The 21,821-nt window shown below is 37.2% G+C and overlaps 1 protein-coding gene across 5 annotated transcripts in view; it reads right to left on the bottom strand.

Moving 5' to 3' along the window:
- TTC7B (tetratricopeptide repeat domain 7B) overlaps positions 1-21,821 on the bottom strand; it is a 140,746-nt gene that overhangs the window by 48,571 nt on the left and 70,354 nt on the right. For all 5 annotated transcript variants that reach the window (XR_014025724.1, XM_081322139.1, XM_081322136.1 and 2 more), the window contains 2 exons: positions 16,988-17,128; positions 5,599-5,801 (listed from right to left, as the gene is read on the bottom strand). Coding sequence is in view for 4 of the 5 variants with exons in the window: in XM_081322139.1 (XP_081178265.1) it covers positions 5,599-5,801; positions 16,988-17,128 (344 nt within the window). In the remaining variant the exon portion in view is untranslated. The remainder of the gene's footprint in view (positions 1-5,598; positions 5,802-16,987; positions 17,129-21,821) is intronic.

Below are 21,821 nucleotides of genomic sequence, written 5' to 3'. Positions count from 1 at the left end.
AGTTGAAGAGAGGCTTCAGGCCCCTTCTTCAGCCCTGATTATCATTCTGTAAGTTAGCAAGCCTCATCACTTTGTCTATCCCAGATATTTAATTACAGGAAGATGCACATAGTAGTACATAAAGATATATTTTGTTCAGTGACTCTATTCAATCCTTAGGGCCCATCAGTCTGCTTCATTGTCAAGAAACAATCTACATAATGGATAGATTATACTTTTTAAATAAGCTGATTTCACAGATTTGAGAAAAATAATATTCTAGTTTCATAGTAAGAGAACGGAAGAAAGCCTCTTGATGAATAATATTGTTTTTACTATTGTTTATGAGCCACCCAGATTATGGTGCTATACAAATCTTTTAAATGAAATACATACATACATACATACATACATACATACATACATACATAAATGTCTATGAGGCAACATACCCCCCACAGTGATCCTGTCATGATTACAGGCTTCACTGTTCCTACAGCATGTGCCTTTAGTATACTAAACCTATATGTAGTGATTCTGGTTTTATTCCCACTATCATCTTGCCAACTGATCTATACAAATTTCTAGATACTCTTACACAAAGGCAGTTCAGAACCTTCAAGGAAAAACTACCATGGAGTATATAAGCATGTTAAAATAATTATTTTATTAAAATATGACCCAGCACTTTCTCCTTACCAATCACTGTCATTATTTTTCTGGACAGGCTACAAACTAAGCATGGGACCCACTAATCCTAATGGGTTCCATCTCAGACTCATTTTGGAACATCAGATAATATTTGGCACTGGTATTTTGTTTTCATGCACGCCAGTCTTCTATTGCTTTTATTTTTAAAATCTAAAAACATGGGTGGTATAGAAAGTCTGGCCAACACCTGAAAAAAGTATAGTATAATACTACAGTAAAGAACTGGAAGCACCTTCAGCTTTAAAGGAATTTTTTTCTTGTCCATTTCCTGTTAAACAAGAACTTCTACCCTTGATGAACAGCAGAGAGCCTCTAAGGGGAATGCAATGTGCATGGAGAGGCCCTTTATTTCAAGTGAATTCAAATGGAAAAGACAGACATTGTAATATGCAGCCTTTATTTAATGAAAGTGTACTACTTGGGTACAACGCCTACCTTCTTTACAAGGCACCCTTTGGCATTTATCAATGTATTCAATTATCTTGAAAAGCCAGAGAGGTAACATAAAAATACTTCCCTGTATTCTCTGTTCCTTTGTAATTTTTTGTCTTATGCGTTCCCTCAGGAATGTATGAGGAAAAACCTCTCTGAATAATTTACAGAAGCCTTTGAGGAAACAAGCTTTTTATTTTGAATAAAGAAGTCTGATTAAAGTGGAGAATTATAATTCTTCCACTGAGCTCTATACACCACAGGTTTAATTTGAATAAGCATCATGAAATGAATTTTTAACACAATGAAATTACATTGGACACATCAACATGTAACAAGTCTAATATTATTAACTTAACTAGCAAAGGATAATTTTGTGATGAAGTACTTTTGTCTCCCACAGCAGAGAATGTGAATTATAACAATGTGAATTATAACATAGACATGATACATGATATCTAGGATACAATCCTTACTCTAGTTCCCACACTGTTCTTCTAATTCTATGCTTACAGAACAGTGTTTCATCAACTATAACACTGCTAAACAACTTGAAAGTGTTTAACAAATTGGGGAAAACAATTATCAAAAGATTTTTGGATGACAGTTCAAAAAGAACACAAGTTTTTCTGTGATAAAATTCTAAAGGTCCTATTTTTTCTTCAACATATCTTTGTAAAGCCCAGTTTTTGTCTTTATATCTTATATATTTTATATTTTATGTATTATAACTTTTTTATATATACTGTGTATATATATACACACACATATATATATACACACACACACACACACATATATATATATAAATAATAATAATAATAATATTAATAATAATAATAATAATAATAATAATAATAATAAGAAGAAGAAGAAGAAGAAGAAGAAGAAGAAGAAGAAGAAGAAGAAGAAGAAGAAGAAGAAGAAGAAGAAGAAGAAGAAGAAGAAGAAGAAGAAGAAGAAGAAGAAGAAGTTGTTGTTGGAAGGGAGCTTGGAGGTCATCTAGTCCAACCCCCTGCTAAGGCAGGAAACCCTATACCATTTCAGACAAATGGCTGTCCAGTCTCTTCTTAAAAACTTCCAGTGTTGGAGCATTCACCACTTCTGGAGGCAGGTTGTTCCACTGGTTAGTTGTTCTAACTGTTAGGAAGTTTCTCCTTAGTTCTAGGTTGCTTCTCTCCTTGACTAGTTTCCATCCGTTGCTTCTTGTCCTGCTTTCAGGTGCTTTGGAGAATAGCTTGGCTCCCTTCTTTGTGGCAGCCCCTGAGATATTGGAACACTGCTATCATGTCACCCCTTACCCTTCTCTTCATTAAACTACACATACCCAATTCCAGCAACCGTTCCTTATATGTTTTAGTCTCCAGTCCCCTAATCATCTTTGTTGCTCTTCTCTGTACTCTTTCTAGAGTCTCAACATCTTTTTTACATCGTGGTGACCAAAACTGGATGCAGTATTCCAGGTGTGGCCTTACCAAGGCATTGTAAAGTGGTATTAGTACTTCACGTGATCTTGATTCTATTCCTCTGTTAATGCAGCCTAGCACTGTGTTGGCTGTTTTGGCAGCTGCAGCACACTGCTGGCTCATATTTAAGTGATTGTCCACTAGGACTCCGAGATCCCTCTCACAGTTACTACTATCGAGCAAGGTACCACCTATACTATACCTGTGCATTTGATTTTTCCTGCCTAAATGCAGAACCTTACTTTTTTCACAATTGAATTTCATTTTGTTAGATAGTGCCCAGTGTTCAAGTCTGTCCAGATCCTCCTGTATCTTAAGCCTATCTTCTGGAGTATTGGCTATTCCTGCCAGCTTGGTGTCATCTGCAAATTTGATGAGTTCCCCATCTATCCCCTCATCCAAATTGTTGATGAAGATATTGAAGAGCACTGGGCCCAGAACAGAGCCCTGGGGCACCCCACTACACACTTCCTTCCATGTAGATGCAGTTCCATTGAGGACCACACGCTGAGTACGGCCTGTCAGCCAGCTATGAATCCATCTGGTGGTGATGCTATCTAACCCACATTTTTCTATCTTATCAAGTAGTAGGTTGTATATACACATATACACATCTCTATCTCTATCTCTATCTATCTATCTATCTATCTATCTATCTATCTATCTATCTATCTATCATCTATCTATCTATCATCTATCTATCTATCTATACACACACACATATACGTATACATATACATATACATACACACACACACACATATATATATATATGTATACACACACACACACACACACACACACACACACTAATCAAGGAGAGAAGCAACCTAGAACTAATAAGAAATTTCCTGACAGGATGCTCTAACACTGGAAGTTTTTAAGAAGAGATTGGACAACCATTTGTCTGAAATAGGGTTTCCTGCCTGAGCAGGGGGTTGGACTAGATCAGGGGTCAGCAACCTGAAACAGTGAAAGAGCCACTCGGAACCGGTTCCCTCACAAAAGGAAAAACTGGGAGCCGCAAAAAATGTGTGCGCATGTGTGTACATGCGCGCATGTGCAGAACAGGGTTTGACTGAAGAGTGGAGCCAAGGTGAGATATGCACCTACCCTGCATATTTGAATTGATTGGTTAAACTTTTTAGTCCCACTTTTTTTTTTTTGGACTGCACATGGCAGAGGACTGGGAGCCGCAGGAGACGGCTGAAAGAGCCGCATGTGGCTCCGGAGCTGCGGGTTGCAGACCTGTAGACTAGATAGAAGACCTCCAAGGTCCCTTCCAAATCTGTTATTCTATTCTACCTCCAAGGCCCCTTCCAACTGTGTTATTCTGTTAAAAGAGGCCTTTCAACATCCCCTAAAGCTAAGACAAAGGATCAAAATAGATTGAATGATGGCCAGTTGTTTTTTAAACAAATCTCATTCTAGAATAGTATTTCTCAACCTTAACTTTAAGCCGTGTGGATTTCAACTGCCACAATTCCCCAGCCAGCTTTCTAGGAGTCAAAGTCCACACAGTTTAAAGTTGCCAAGGTTGAGAAACGCTGTTCTATAAATTGATGCTGTCATAGGCAAGCTGGTATTGTGAGATACTATTAAGCTTTATAACCACTGCACATAAAGAAAAATAAAAAGTATTATTAAACTTTCTTTTAATATTGTTTTATTTAATCAGAGGTTTTTCTTGAAACGTTTAAAAAAACATTATCTAAGACATTTGTACATTCACTGAAGGTCCAGCTAGAAAAAAAGTTAACAGCATATTTCACTGGGTTGTGCAAAGCACTTTGAAACAACACTTCATAAAGCGTTTGCATGGGCAAAGCATTCCTACAACAGTAAAGCAGCCTTGAGCTTAGGATAGCTTATGCATCTTTTTAAGGCTGTTCCTAATTTTGTATGTGCACACAGAGGCAATCCTTCTGCTGAGGCAGCGAGCAAAGAGAAAGTGCATGTATATGATAGTGCAGACAGCTAGACAGAAACTTGCTATTTGCAATGAGAAGAAATCATTGAGTATAAGTGATGTCCCATCTCAGTAGTGCTGAGCAAGCAAATAAAGTAATAACTATAAGGCCTCCTACATTTTCACAGGGTTAAATAAAGTGTTTATTTGGAACTCAAAATGTCCTAGAAAACTACTTTGGTGCGCTATGAAAATGAACTGGCAGGAAAGCTAAAGCAAGCATACTCATAATGTACTCTTAAAAGAAATTATAAACACATGAAAAATATAGAATATAGACAACATAGAGAATATCACAGCAATTTACAGGATCATGAAATTAAACCCTTGGTTGATATACTAGTATTTTTTTCTGATTTCAGTTGCTTTCAATATGATAAAATAAATACCCAAAGAATAGAATAGAATAGAATAGAATAGAATAGAATAGAATAGAATAGAATAGAATAGAATAGAATAGAATAGAATAGAATAGAATAGAATAGAATAGAATAGAATAGAATAGAATAGAATAGAAACCACGTCCCCTCTGGTCTGGGAAAAAACCTCTCTCCACAAAACCGGTCCCAGATGCACAAAAGATTGGGGGGGGGGCACTGGAATAGAATACTGTTCTGTTCTGTTCTATTCTGTTCTGTTCTGCTTTGCTCTGCTCTGCTCTACACTGAATACCAAGTGAATATGTTAATGAACAATTTACACTTGCTGTAGTTTTACAACACTGGGCCATTGCTTATAGAATATTATTATTTTATTTCAAATATATCAGATATTTTCTCTATTTTCATATCACTAAGAAGATAGATCACCATATCTAAAAAAAGTCTTCTGTTTCTCTCCCTTTTCTAAATGTGATTATTAGCACTATTGCAGATCAAATAAATGCCAATGGCTCAAGAGTTCATGTTAATAGAATTTATCCCACACATATTTTTACTGTTGTTGGATACATTCTAATTATAGGATTGATAATGATATTCCTTTAGTGTTTTAAGCAATAAATCTATCTTTTACACATTACGCTGCATAAATTGAACTTACCAATCTTTGCATACTTTTCACATGGGTAGGGCTAATAGATAAGGCCTCTTCATACCAGCGCTTGGCTTCATCAGTATTTCCCCGAAGTTCTGCCACTTGACCTCTCATGTAGAGAACATTGTGAGACATAGGAAAGAGGTTAGCAGCTTCCTGAGTACAAGCAGTGGCTTCTGCAGGTTTTCTAATTCCTATGTATACTTCAGCTGGAAACAGGAAGCAGAGAAAGAAAAAAGAATGAACAATTTCTCACAAATATAAATGTTTTTTAATCCTGCTTTCACTCAGCTTTCCAGAAAACTACTTCTGGTAAGAAAGCAGTCATAGGTAAGAAGCCATTCTACAATATGGAAAAACATGATTGCCCGCTCTTTTTATGATTGATCTACCATTACTCTTTTCCTCAGAATAAAAGGCTCCCTGCTAATTTTTATAAAAGATGCTTGTATCTGTAAGGAACTGTAATCTTACAATTACTATTAGTATCAAAAGTAAATTTTCTTGGTATATGCCAGTGATGGCGAACCTTTTAAAGACCGAGTGCTCAAACTGCTACCCAAAACCCACTTACGTATGTATCGTCAGGTGCCGGGTGGGCATGGCCCATTGGGTGGGTGTGGCCCATTGGGTGGGTGTGGCCCATTGGGCGGGTGTGGCTGTGGTGGTAACAGCAGACTAGGTGGGACGAAAAAGTTCAATCAATTCCAACTTTGCGAGATATTTTTTTCCCTGCGAGATGTTGGAATTGATTGATTGATTGAACCTTTTTGTTTTGCACACGGCAGTGGAGGCCTAAAGCGAAAAGGTTTTATAAAACCCAGCTGAAGGCCTAGGACTGGGGTGAGGGCGCGCGTGCCCACAGAGAGGGTTCTGTGTGCCACCTGTGGCACGTGTGCCATAGGTTCGCCACCACGGGTATATGCAGTACTTTAAGGCATGTGCTAAATAACTAAGAGACTCAAATAGTATGTCATGGGACTCCAGCATTTTGATACAGCTACAAACTAGGAAATATTGCAAAAAGGTGTTGCTTAGCTTAACATCAATCACTTTGGAAGGTTTATTTCTTCCAGATTTTTTTTACGTTTTAAATTATTGTTCTTTTGCCGTCTTCAAAGTCTTCTCTTCCTTTAATTTTAAAAAGCGTGCACATTTTTTTTATTTCTATCATAATATACTGTATATCTTAATTCATTATTTTGAGTTTTTGACATCTTGCCTCCATGAAATTGAACTGGATAAAATATATAAACTGAATCATAACTATTAGTCTTATATTAGTTACAATCTTTAAATAAAATAATTTTTATCAAGTAATCTAAAAACGTACTTAATCTGTCAGAGGCATGTTCCCTAACCTAAAAATGTACTTAATTTGTCAGAGGCATGTTCCCTAACAACATTTTTATTAGTTTTTAAATTGTTTAGTGGAAGAGAAAGAAAATAAATATGATACAAGTTAAAAGTAAAATAACTCCCAGACTCATAGTTTATAACAGTCAATCACTTAGAGGGGCCCAATGAACCTCTCTATCTAGTTATACATTCGATCACGTTGAAGCTATAAAAACAGAACTACAAGTTTTGGTATCTAATTTTGATTGAAGGTCAGTTCAATTCTTGCTCTGGGATCTTAAAAAAAACCCAGCCAGGATAAAGCGGACACATTATTGCAGAGGCCAGAAATTTAATTCACTGAAATAGCAGGGTATCTGTTGTCCCTCCAACTAGTCTCAGCAGTCCTACCCAAATCAGATAATGAAAGGAATAGTTAAAAATAGGAAGAGGGTGATATTTTTATTTAAGATTTGATGTTAACATTTTAAAGCACTATATAACAATTGTGCTTCTTAGTAAACAAAGTATTGTTTCAATGCTGTTCTTATTTTTCCTCTTGGGAAGGGGTGCATCATCCTCTCTATCAAAGAGATTGAAACCGCAGCATGGACCTAACTGTGGGTCATCTCCTTCATTTTTTGCATGACCCAGGAGAGTCCTGGATCTAGTAAAGAGGTGACTGAGCTGACAGCAGAGAGATCTGTCGCCTCCTTAGGAGTCACTGACTTAAACTTATCAGAGGTCATGTCCCAGGTGCCTCGGCCTGCTTCACCAGTCTAAGGTGCAGTGAATCTGAGTGATCATCTACCAGACAGTCTGAATAATCCTTACAATAGCCTAACAATAATTCCAAGGGGCACTCCCCACCCAACAGAGACCAAGTCACTCTAAACAGGGCAGCAGAACAGCTATTGGTATTTTGCCACTCTTATCGGCAGCTATTGATATTTGCCAGCTATTGGTATTTTGCCACTCTTATTAATGTAGTCAGATTCACTCACCTCTCCTTGTTCCGTCCATCCCATCCCATCCCATCCCATCTTTTTTTTCCTTTTTCAAGGTTTAAGCCTACTAAAATTCTTGAGGTAAATAGGCATATTTTTAGATAACTGGAATACATATGAAGAGGAGAGACTTCCCACCATTTACTGCAGACCACAAACCTTATTTTGACTTCTGAACGATGACAAGCTAGTCTTTGTTTTCTGCTTTGCCCACTTTTTTTGTAAATTAATCTGCCATGAATGCGGTCACCTCACCTATCTCCTTTTGATTCCACTGTGTAATAATAACAGCAACTGACAGCTCATTATATCTAGAATATTATATGAACTCCTGCCTAGCTATCAAATTCTGCTTTAGGGTAAATATTAAAATGTTTGGAAAATAAATGACAGATCATATATTCTATGTAATTTATCACTGAGGTATAACTGTGCAGTATCTTTAAAAGTGTGGTTGTTGTTGTTGTTGTTAGCTGCGAAGTCGTGTCCGACCCATCGCGACCCTATGGACAACAATCCTCCAGGCCTTCCTGTCCTCTACCATCTTCTGGAGTCCATTTAAGCTCACGCCTACTGCTTCAGTGACTCCATCCAGCCACCTCATTCTCTGTCGTCCCCTTCTTCTATTGCCCTCGATCTTTCCCAGCATTAGGCTCTTCTCCAGTGAGTCCTTCCTTCTCATTAGGTGGCCAAAGTATTTGAGTTTTAGCTTCAGGATCTGGCCTTCTAAAGAGCAGTCAGGATTGATCTCCATTAGGACTGACCGGTTTGATTGCCTTGCAGTCCAAGGGACTCGCAGGAGTCTTCTCCAGCACCATAGTTCAAAGGCCTCAATTCTTTGGCGCTCAGCCTTTCTTATGGTCCAACTTTCACTGCCATACATTGCAACTGGGAAGACCATAGCCTTGACTATACGAACTTTTGTTGACAGGGTGATGTCTCTGCTTTTTAGTGTGCTGTCTAGATTTGCCATGGCTTTCCTCCCCAGGAGCAAGCGTCTTTTAATTTCTTGGCTACAGTCCCCATCTGCAGTGATCTTGGAGCCCAGGAAAATAAAATCTGTCACTACCTCCATTTCTTCCCCATCTATTTGCCAGGAATTGAGAGGGCCAGATGCCATGATCTTGGTTTTCTTAATGTTAAGTTTCAACCCAACTTTTGCACTCTCCTTCTTCACCCGCAACAAGAGGCTCTTTAGTTCTTCTTCACTTTCTGCCATTAGAGTGGTATCATCTGCGTATCTAAGGTTGTTGATATTTCTTCCGGCAATCTTAATTCCAACTTTTGATTCATCTAGCCCTGCCTTTCTCATGATGTGCTCTGCATATAAGTTAAATAGGCAGGGCGACAGTATACAGCCTTGCCGGACTCCTTTCCCAATTTTGAACCAATCAGTGGTTCCGTGTCCAGTTCTCACTGTTGCTTCTTGGCCCGCATATAGGTTTCTCAAGAGACAAATAAGATGGTCTGGTACTCCCATCTCTTTAAGAACTTGCCACAGTTTGTTATGATCCACACAATCAAAGGCTTTAGCATAGTCAATGAAGCAGAAGTAGATGTTTTTCTGGAACTCCCTAGCTTTCTCCATGATCCAGCGTATGTTGGCAATTTGATCTCTAGTTCCTCTGCCTCTTCGAAATCCTGCCTGTACTTCTGGTAGTTCTCGATCCACATACTGCTGAAGTCTAGCTTGTAGGATTTTAAGCATGACTTTACTAGCATGAGAAATGAGTGCAATGGTGCGATAGTTTGAACATTCTTTGGCACTGCCTTTCTTTGGAATTGCAATGTAAACTGATCTTTTCCAATCCTGTGGCCACTGTTGAGTTTTCCAAATTTGCTGGCAAATTGAGTGTAGCACTTTTACTGCATTGTCTTTTAAGATTTTGAATAGCTCAGCTGGAATACTGTCACCTCCACTAGCTTTGTTGTTGCTCAGCTTTTCTAAGGCCCACTTCACTTCACATTCTAGGATTTCTGGCTCGAGGTCAGTGACCACCTCATTGTGTTTATCTGGGACGTTAAGCTCATTCTTGTATAGTTCTTCTGTGTAATTTTGCCACCTCTTCTTAATCTCTTCTGCCTCTGTTAGGTCCCTGCCATTTTGGTCCTTTATCATGCCCATTTTTGCATTAAACGTTCCCTTCATCTGTCCAATTTTCTTGAAAAGATCTCTGGTCCTCCCTATTCTATTGTTTTCTTCTATTTCTTTGCACTGTTCATTTAAGAAGGCATTCTTATCTCTTCTAGATATTCTCTGGAATTCTGCATTCAATTGGGCATATGTATGTTTTTCTCCCTTGCCTTTCGCTTCCCTCCTTTCCTTAGCTATTTGCAAAGCTTCCTCAGACAGCCATTTTGCTTTCTTGCATTTCTTTTTCTTTGGGATGGTTTTGGTTGCTACCTGTTGTACAATGTCGCGAACCTCTGTCCATAGTTCTTCAGGCACTCTGTCTATCAGATCTAATTCCTTAAATCTATTTGTCACCTCTACTGTATATTCAACAGGGATATGATTTAATTCATACCTGAGTGGCCTAGTGCTTTTCCCTACTTTCTTCAGTTTAAGCTTAAACTTTGCAAGGAGAAGCTCATGGTCTGAGCCACAGTCAGCTCCTGGTCTTGTTTTTACTGACTGTATAGAACTTCTCCATCTTTGGCTGCAGAGCATATAGTCAATCTGATTTCTGTGTTGACCGTCTGGTGATGTCCATGTGTAGAGCCGTCTCTTGGCTTGTTGGAAAAGAGTGTTTGCTATGACCATCGTATTCTCTTGACAAAATTCTATCAGCCTGTGCCCTGCTTCATTTTGTACTCCAAGGCCAAACTTGCCTGTTATTCCAGTTATCTTTTGGCTTCCTACTTTAGCATTCCAATCCCCCATGATGATAAGGACATCATTTTTTGGTGTTAGTTCTATAAGGTGCTGTAGGGCTTCATAGAACCGGTCAATTTCATCCTCTTCAGCACTGGTGGTTGGGGCATAGACTTGGACTACTGTGATATTGAATGGTTTGCCTTGGATTCGAACTGAGATCATTCTGTCATTTTGAGGATTGTATCCCAGTATTGCTTTTCCTACTCTTTTATTGACTATGAAGGCTACTCCATTTCTTCTGAGGGATTCTTGCCCGCAGTAGTATACCTGATGGTCATCTGAATTAAATTCACCCATTCCTGTCCATTTTAGTTCGCTGATACCTAAGATGTCGATGTTCAGTCTTGTCATTTCTTGTTTGACCACGTCCAGCTTTCCTTGATTCATGGATCTTACATTCCAGGTTCCTATGGAGAAAAAATCTTTACAGCATCGGACTTTCCTTTCACCACCAAACACATCCACAGCTGAGCGTCCTTTCGGCTTTGGCCCAGTCGCTTCATTCTTTCTGGCGCTACTAGTACTAGCCCTCTGCTCTTCCCCAGTAGCATATTGGACGCCTTCTGACCTGAGGGGCTCAATTTCCAGCGTCATATCGTTTTGCCTTTTGGTACTGTCCATAGGGTTTTCATGGCAAAGATACTGGAGTGGGTTGCCATTTCCTTCTCCAGTGGATCACGTTTTGTCAGAACTCTCGGCTATGACCTGTCCGTCTTGGGTGGCCCTGCACGGCATAGCTCATAGCTTCATTGAATTACGCAAGCCCCTTCGCCACGACAAGGCAGTAATCCATGAAGGGGAAAAGTGTGGTTAGGCAAGAATAAACTTTCAAAGTCATCATGCCACAAGATAAACGTGACAGGACACAGAAAAGCAACATATATTTGTAATTGAGTGGTAGATGAGATGGAACAATTGTCACGGGATGGGTTTTTAAAAATGGAATATAGAATATCAAAGGAAGATTAGTACAGTAGTCCTAGACATACAACAGTTCATTTAGTGACTGTTCAAAGTTACAATGGCACTGAAAAAAGTAACTTATGACCATTTTTTCAGTTACAACCTTTGCAACATTCCCATGATCATGTGATCAAAATTCAGATGCTTGGCAACTGGTTCATACTTATGACCATTGCTATGTCCCAGGATCATGTGATCACTGTGTGATCAAGTCAATAGGGAAGCCCAATTCACTTAACAATCTGGTTACTAACTTATCAACTGCAGTGATTCACAACAACTGTGGCAAGGTAGGTCATAAAATGGGGCAAACTCACTTAACAAATATCTTACTTAGTAACAGAAATCTTGGGCTCAATTGTGGTTATAAGTCAAGGACTACCCGTACTTAATTTTTTTTAAGGATCTTTTTAAAATGATACTTGTCCTTTTACCTTTCTGCAAACAAGTTTTCTGTTTGTTTCTCTCCTGGATTATTCATTCATTCTGGACAAAGATGCAACGCAAAGAGGTTTTACTTGCTGGTCGGTGACTGTCAGTGACTAGAAACTGTCAGTAAAGTAATTTCTGGCTCATTATAATATGCCTAGAATCTCCTGTCTACATCTCTGAATCCTTTGGGAAATGTTTATTTTATAAGACGCTGAAACAAGTTGAATATTCCAGGGAGCAGATGATTTTTTCAGGAGTTCAGGAGAATTAATGCTGGAGAAAATAAGCTTTCTTACTTTCTCCTGAAAAAAAATCTGATCTCCTGAAAGAACTGAATGCTTCTATTTCTTTTTAGCAAAGTCTTCTTCTTTCAAACTAGTAACCAAGCGCAAAGAGCACTTAAGGATTCCAGTCTTCTTTTTCTTCTCAGGAATTCATGGAATATAGCAACGACTTTATTACAGCAGAGGGAACGGCTGAAATGGTCATACATAGTCCATATATATATGCAGGGCTTTTTTTCTCATAGAACGCTCAGAACGGAGTTCCGGCACCTTTTTTGGATGGAACCTTGTAGAGTAGGCAAGGTGGGTTGTATGACATGTATGAGTTACGGCACCTTTTTCTTTTACAAAAAAAGCACTGTATATGTGTGTGTGTGTGTGCGCGCGTGCATGTGTATGTATATGTATATATATAAACTTTTTAAAAGTAAACAAACCATCATCCCTGTTTTAGCAATTGGAGGTTTAATGCAATTGTTTTACTGCACTTTTTAAAGTACAAAATTAAGCCACTGTAGTTTGACAGCTTACCACTGAATTTTGATGTCACAATCTTGTAGGTTTCTGAGGGTGAAACATAGATTTCCCACTCCTGTTAACCCCCCCCCCTTTGACTAGTATATTTCTAGAAACTTAGCAAATATATTAGTAATCAGTTCAAGGTAAACCTATGAGCTTCCGGGATGAGTAGTTTAAGCTTTCTTCTCCTATCTAATTATTTCTACTATGCCAAACAGGACTTCGTTTATTCAAAGTTGATGCAAGAAGAATTAGACAAGGGACCAGGAGGGGCCCAAGAAGAGCTGTTTGCTGCTTTGAATCACCAAGCCTTTTTGAATATATATTACCCTTATATATGTAGATTTCGGTATCTAGATACAGACTTCTCCAATATGCAGAACTATTTTTTTAAATGGAGGGCTACACTGGGAAAAGCTGACTTAGAGAAACCACATCATTCATTACAAAAAGAGAACTGTCACTCATGTGAGCTGCCCAGAGTCAGTGAGAGTTGGGCGACCTACAAGTTTACTAGATGATGATGATGACAATGACAGTATCTGCCCTGGTTGTTTTCTTTACTGAAACAATGCACAATGGCAGCAGAATTAAATGATAACAAATATAATAAATTTTGCTTGTTTTTTGTTATTGTTCATATGCTCTCCTAAACTGATGACATGAAATAATAGTACAATGATCAATATATTATATGCTATAAAAATCAAATATGTTAACCTTAGAATAAGAGTTTGATGCTATTTTCTTTATTCATATCTGTACCAAGGAAAGTTATGTCATTCTTTTTCTATCTTTCTTACTTTTTTCTCCAATTCTATTTTTTTGAGCTTTTTTCTTTTGAAAATCTTTTTCTTTATTTATTAAATTTGCTTCCTATCCAACTTGACACAATCTTTATCTTTTAATCTTATATTTTTTAAGAAACCAGAATTTATGTACATAAAAATATGCTAATCCTTTCATGCTTTAACTAAGGAAAAATCAGAGTGTACATGTATTCTGAAATACATTCAAGTTACAATATTGGTTTTTCAAAAGAAAAATATACATGTTTTAGTAACTGTAGGTTATATTTTCAATTATATTCCTCCCATGATTAACATGAATTTGAATGCATGAATTCAGCATTAAATCCAGAATCTACTAAAATATTTTATAATACATGAAATAATTTTAAATTTATAACATCTACCAGATGAAGAAATGTCATCATTTACAAATCTATTTCTGGATGTAAATCAAAGGTTGGTTTTCACTGACTAGACTGCAGTTTTCCATACAAACCATCCTGTTTTAAGGAGTTTGGCAAAAGCCTACTTTCTGATCTGCCAACCGAAATTAAGATGTTGGACTGGGAGCACAAAGATCCAGGTTCTAGTGTATTTTTGGCCATGGAAACCCACTGGGTAGCTCTGGGCCAGTAATTCTCTATCAGCCCAACTTATTTTTCAGAATGTTGTTGTTGTAGAAGAAAAAAAACAGGAGAAAACATTATGTGCACTGCCTTAAGCTCTTATTTACAAAAGATAGGATATAAATCAAATAATAAACAAACAAGCAATCAAATAAACAAATATAATAGAAACCTGGCAAGAAGGATGTCTTCTCAGTTACCCTTGTCAGAAAAGTACATCAAGTTTTCTTTTTGAAGTTGTTCTATCTAGCCACTAGTTAGCAAACTATTTTAATTTCAGCAAAAGCTGGCCCATACTTGCTACATCCATTTTAAATGTACAATATATTTAACAGAATCTTTTATTGATGTCTCTGTTCTGTTTTTATGTTTTTAACTTTGTAAAATACCTTTAAGTTAAAGGCAGGATACAAACTTCACACACAAATATTTCCTTTGACTAAACATCTTTTTCTTGGGCTTGAAATAAGAGTCAAGTCTCCAAGATTACAGACGGATAAAATGGCTATTCCACATGAAGAATTCATCAAACATTCTGGATTGCTTGTACTACTAGGACAATACATTTAACTTCTCAGAAATAATTAGATATGCCCAGCAACCAGTTGGTAATGGCCGCCACAGAAAAGGCATAAATACGTTTGCTGTCACAGGGGTGGAAGGGAATACTATAAACCCTGACACTCTGGAAGTATTTAAAAACAGAAGTGTTGCATAATATTTGACACTGGAAACCAGGATTTAAGATAGGGGAAAGATGAGAGGTCCAATTGCCAAATGCTCATGGTCCTTCTAGGCCTCAGAGATTTCCTTATAAGATAAGTAGATTTCAACTTTTCACCTAGCTTGTGTACATAAATACAAAATGATATTTGACCAGCACCAGTAACTGTTATATAACTTAGCACCCATAGTAATCTCCTAAATCAATCAATCAATCAATCAATCAATCAATCAATCAATCAATCAATCAATTTGATACAGATAGTTGTCAAACTTACAACCATTCATTTAGTAATTCACTTAAGAACCGTTTTATTAACTTAACAACTACAGTGATTCACTTAGCAACTATGGCAAGAAAGGTTGTAAATTGGGGCAAAATTAATTTAACAATGGAAATTTTGCGCTCAGTTGTGGTCATAAGCTGAGGACTACCTGTATTTACAATTTCCAAGTTCTGATTTGGGATTAAACTATCTTCCTTCAAATTCTAATTCAGATTTAGGATTAAGTACTTCAGAAAACAAAAGAATGCTGCAGATTTAAGTATTTAGTTAGAAACAATTAAATGGAAAATTACATAATGTATTATTAGTATAGTATTTTATAGTGTAGTGTAGTGTAGTGTAGTGTAGTGTAGTGTAATGCAATGCAATGCAATGCAACGCAATGCAACACAATAACAATATAATAATATGGATTATTCTTCAAACAAGTATAAATGCTCCCCTAATCCTTGAAATAACATTATTATCTGAAGTGGACTGAAGTGGGCTAATGGGAGCTTACCTAGCTTCACAAACTCCATTATTTCACATTAGCTCAACCTGAACTGCCTAATGTAAACATGCATAGATGGGCTGCCTGAAACACAGCAGATACCTGATTAATCATCTATTGCCACACCAGTTCCAACTGTTAATCAGGCATTGCTTTTGTTTCCCTACGCAATGTTCTTCTTAGAAAGCTGACATATATTACCTTACTAGTATTACATATCATTTATAACATACTATATCAAAAATAGCATTTTTAAAAATTAGACTATTGGAACTCCTGAATGTACATAGCTATTTCTCATGGGACAGAACATTTTTTTCCTCTCTGCAGTAATCAAATCTATATAAACCTAAATTAGTCAAGCATTAAGATATGACCAGAAACACTTCCTAAAATTCTCAGTTAGAATACTAATTTATCCACATAAAACATATATATCAGGAGTGTCAAACTGCCAGCCCGCGGGCCAGACCCGTCATGCAGTAGCCACGCCCACCCGACTGCCAGCAATGGCAAAACCATCCCGATACGTTGCGCGACGCCACGTGACATTGCGAGTTTGACATGTCTGATATATAGCCTCCCAAAAAATTCTCCCCAAACTATTTTTAGTTATTTTTATCATTTGATGCATTTTGAGAAAGCACTTTAAAAATATTTTTTTCAGGTAGCATTTATCTTTTCCACCAAAGTTGCTGCTTTTTGTCCCGACTAAAATAATGTCACACCTAATTTGCGTGTGACATCTTACATTTCCATGCCTTAACATCTTCTGTCCAGCGGCTGGGGAAAAAAGCAGGGAGAGGCAACCTTCTGACAAGCTTGTTAAATAAATACTAAATGCTCCCTTATTCTAATCCCCAGTTTTCATAAATTAAGCATTGTTGTGTTCTTGTCTTCAAATGAATCAAAATGCCACATTCTGGGGGAAAAAGCATCCTTCTATGCACCATTTTTATGCCGACATCCAATAAAACATTCTGGCCTGCTGAATGCAGCAAAGCATTTCCTGGGGCTAATGGGTAAGAAGAAACAACTGCTCAGTCCCATTTACCTGCATGAAGCCAGATCTGAGCCAAAGTCATCCAAGGATGCAGAGGACCTTGCTTTGGAGTACTACTCTGCAAAGATGAAGCCACCTCTGAAAGTGCCTGCTCCACTCTAGAGGCTGCTATTGATGTCGCATGGACCGAACCTATGAAAGGAATGACAAATAAATGATTTCAGGTGAAAGGGGAAAAAGGTGCAAGTTATCACATGCAGGTTCTAAATTCTTCATTTTAATTCTGTGTAATGTAAAATAATTACAAATCCCCCCAAATCTATACTTCGGGGCACCTGTAAGACATGTTTTAAAACTTCGTTAGGGGGTTAGTGTTGGTGAACCTGTGTTAAAAGGCTACTAGTGGAAACGACAAATGAGACTGGAGCAGCCATTGGGAAATACAAAAGGTTTTAGCTGTCAAGTGGAAGTGAGTAGATTTGTGAGTACACAAATGCTAAGGCCCAAAGGGAGTGCAATAACACTATGTGATAATTTCGTTTACTTGCTCTTTAATGCAAATGCAAGTCTTTGTGATTTTTTTCCCCAAAAGGGATAATTTGAAGCGTATATTAAGAGTGGAAAAAACAACATCGTATTACATGGAGAGTAGCCTCAGCGTTTCCCTTAACAGAAATTGAATGGCATAAATCAACCTGTGGTCTGCAGACTCCTGGGGGCTGCAATGTCGTCACAGGGGGTCCGCGAAGGCTTGAAGAAATGTTATGATTTAAATACTGAGTTAAATCTTGCTGGCCTGTGGCCATGGTCTGTGGCCACAAAAGTTATTTAAAGGGGGTCCTTAGTCAAGGAAAGGTTGAGAACCATCTGCATAAATTATAGAGTTCTCCTATCAACAACACTAGCAGCAGTTAGAGAAGTACACAAAATGGACACTTCATCCAAAGTCAGCTGGAGTATATAAAAAAGCTGATTCAGAGCTATTAGATCTTGATATTGCCTCATTTGTTACCATTTGTCAGGTTTTTAAAATGACTAATCATATTTCAGTGCACAAGATGGTGCCAAATTGTCATCAGCTCTCACTACGCATGTAGAATATAACAGTTTTTGCTACAGTTTCTAATTATGCAACAGACTTAGTACATTTTTTTAAACGTTCATGGCACTTATTAAATAGATTCTACAAATATAGCACATAGGCACATTCCAAAAAAGCTTAAGTTGCCAAAGAATTTAAGTGAAAAGCAAAGTATTTGTAAGAAGAAAACAAAGATAAATTCCTTCTTTGTTGACCTATGACAATCTTATCACCTTCTCTGGTTCTCTTGATGAGAATTCTGAAACTAAATCTACCTTTTTTCTTCACAAGGTAATGGTATATGTTTACAGATACGTTTTATTAGACACCACAGATGAATATGTCTGGTTGAAGTTATTGGCTTTTTTGTCTGAGTCATACAATCAGTCATGGCAGTGCTCTTGATTTTTGTCTTTTTAACAATATACAGCTGAAACTGTTCCTTATATTCAATAGGGGAAAACATCATTCATTCAGTTTCTGTTTGCTATACAGTTGGTTAAGTAGAAGAGGTCTGTAATATTCAAGACTGAAGCATGCAGGTTCCAAAGAGATACTGGAGGAATTTCATCTATACTTCATGTACTCCTTTCAGGTTTTTAAAAATATATTTCACACTCCTACATCTGGATCTTACACAAATATATCGGAAAGTCAGCAACATTTATTTTAACAGAACTGACTTTAATAAATGTGGTCAGGATTAATCTTACAGATAAGCACTCAGGGAGGACTTCTCACATACATTCAATAGCTTTAATTCAAAACCTGTACTTACATGGTGTATTTCTCAGGACTTGATCATCTTGTTTTACTCAAGTCCTTTCTAGCTAATAAGGGGGTCCATGCAAAGGAGGCCTTTAAAAAAAGGCAAAATAGTGGTTGCATTCCTTCCTTTACATGGCTTACATTACAACACATATTAAAAAAGGAGGTAGGGCTTAAACTGTACAGTTGCAGCCACATTCTTGATTTTGGGACAGCTCCTCGTGCTGAGTTGCCACAAGCTGCCCCCTTACTGCATGGTAGTTTGGAAGGTCTCTGGGCCTTTGAAAGCTACTTAGGTGGGCAGGGAGCATCCACTTTCCACTTAAGCACTTTGGAGCTTAGTTACTATGTATTTTAGGCTTTTCATATATATTGAACAGAAATATTGAAAAAGGGATCACTGGAAAAGGAGAATGAGAAAGAATGACATATTCATCCTGCTCAACAGCATTTGAATATTATACTAGTACTGTGCTGCCACCACGTGGCTGTTTTGGAGAAATTACAATGTGGGCAGTCAGACCCTCCTACCCTATGATGTATTTCCTCTTCCCTCCCCTTTCTGGGATGGACTTCCTCCTCCTTGTCCCTAAAGACTTCTCCTTCTCCATTAATCAGCAAACATGTGATAACAGCAGACATGTGCAGACGCTGGGAGTATTACCATTTTCTGACCTTGGAAATACTGACAAACATCATCTGAGTGCACCTCACCATGCTGAAAGCTATTCTACATGCATTAAAGGTATTTCTAGATGATAAAGGTGTTTCCATGAGTTCAACTATCTGGAGAGAGCTGTTAATGGTAATAGCATCTGCTTATATAGACCATAGAAGTCTTAGCAAGGGATTAATTACAGTACAACGGCTTTGATCCAGAATGGTCAGAAAATCGTAATACTCCCAGCGTCTGCACATGTCTGCTGTTATCACATGTTTCCTGGTTAATGGAGAAGGAGAAGTCTCTAGGAACAGGGAGGAGGAAGTCCATCCCAGAAAGGGGAGGGAAGAGGAAATGCATCATAGGGTAGGAGGGTCTGACTGCCCACATTGTAATTTCTCCAAAACAGCCACGTGGTGGCAGCACAAGTACCAACATTAATTCAAGTAATCAGATTTCCTCATGACCAGCTTCAAACTTATTAATTAAATCCTAGTTAGCCTTCTCCACATTGGTATTGTTATAATGCTTAACTACAATTAAGGCAAGAAAGGGTAGGAAGATGGGAATATTTGTTCTAAAGGCTCTCAAATATACTATGCCAACTCATTACCATTTAAAAACCAGGAGTATTATGTTTACAATTTACACTGGTATATTGTATAATCTCAATTTCTCTAATGTTGTAATCATGCATTCTTGAAACACAGCATATCTATTGTTATTTCAATATTATACTATTCTTTTATTTTTGACCATCATGTATATAATTTTGGCCCAATTAGCAGATCTATACAAGTTTTACAAATGAAAATGTGCATTTTTAAACATAGCTCGTAAGCCATAAGTCCTATGAAGAACCTATGCATTTGCTCCTAAACAAACAAGAAAACAAACATTTTTTTCTGGCCTCTCTTACAGAGTTGTAGTAACGAAAGAGGAAAAATCAGAATGGAACCAATTAAGGACTGATTATATAGTCCAGACAGTCTGGTGTACCTGGATGCATATATTTATATATAGTATGGTGTTTTGCATCTTGAGTAAATAACCAGTCTTTACTAATATGGCTTCATGTAAACAATGGTTGGATGGAAATTTATGGAAATCCAACATACTTTGAGGTATGTCAAATCCCTAAACTTCTATTCTACACCTTAATAGAGATCTGACAAAAAGGTTGGAGAAGATAGCACTTGGGCATTATTTAGCATTTTATCTTATTTCTATTTGAGGAATTATTACTGTTACTGAGCTATCATTGCATTCTCTTGGATATGGCCATGTATCAGAATGAATGGCCTATTTTAAATTCCTTTAATTAAACAAAAATCCATCATAATTTGAAGAAGCAATATGGAAGCTTGTCACTGTGAAAAGGTGGATACTGAAATTGTGAGCACTTGGGCAGTTTTGTTTTCAAAAAGTTAAGTAGAAGAAAAAAAGGAGAACAGTTTCAGTTCTACTGTGACCCTGTCCTTGATGGATTATGAGAAATAACATTATTTTAAAATGAGTTGATCACTATTTCCAGAGACTCTTTCCTTCCTTGCTACAAGATGAAAAGTTAATTTTCAATTAAATGTCATGATAATGATGTCTTAGTCAAAAAGATGAAAAGAATTGGAATTAAGCAAAACCATGCAATGTAAAAATGTATTAAAATTCACATGCACATAAATTAAAACAGAAAGAAAAGGCAGGCTTCAAAGCACGTTGAAACAGCAAAATGTGGAGCATGCAGAGATCTGTATGCCAGTGCAAGCCAATCACTGTCTAGATTAAGAGACAGTATCTTCTGCAGTACTAGCTAAAATAGACATATGTATTTATGGACAAATCTGACATGACTTTATTTCAACTGTACAATTCATTCCCAATATATTAAAATACTTCTGGATTTTTTGGGAAATGTGTGTAACAGAAGTGAAACTTGTACTTTCTGTTCTATTAATTATTAATATTATTTTGTCCATGAAATTGTTACATGAAACTCAACAATTAAGAAAAATCTAACTCAATATAATAAACTAACAGGATCAGAAAAAGTCAAAGATAGCTAATAAATAATAATAGAATAAAGATTTCGGATCACTTGTAAGTATCAAACAAAAATAATTTTCCTATTATATTTTTTAAATTTTGAACTCAGGTTTTTTCTCAATTAGCTTTATTTATTCTTGTTAGCCAAGGAGCTAGAATGTAATTCAACTTCCAACTGATCTGGAAAAGTCACTGCAATGATACATAAATACGGCTGCTTGTAAAGTACATTAATGAATATCCAAGGATTAACTCCTTTTTCCAAAATGTATTCGTTTGGAGCCCTCCAGAAATTAATACTGCCTCTTTAATAACTGAAATCAAGTGACTAG

Source organism: Vipera berus (genome assembly GCF_964194415.1).
Source record: "Vipera berus genome assembly, chromosome: 1".
In the NCBI taxonomy this organism is placed as follows: Eukaryota; Metazoa; Chordata; class Lepidosauria; order Squamata; family Viperidae; genus Vipera; species Vipera berus.
The sequence above is the reverse complement of the archived record's forward strand: the minus strand, read 5'-3'. Positions and strand labels throughout refer to the sequence as shown.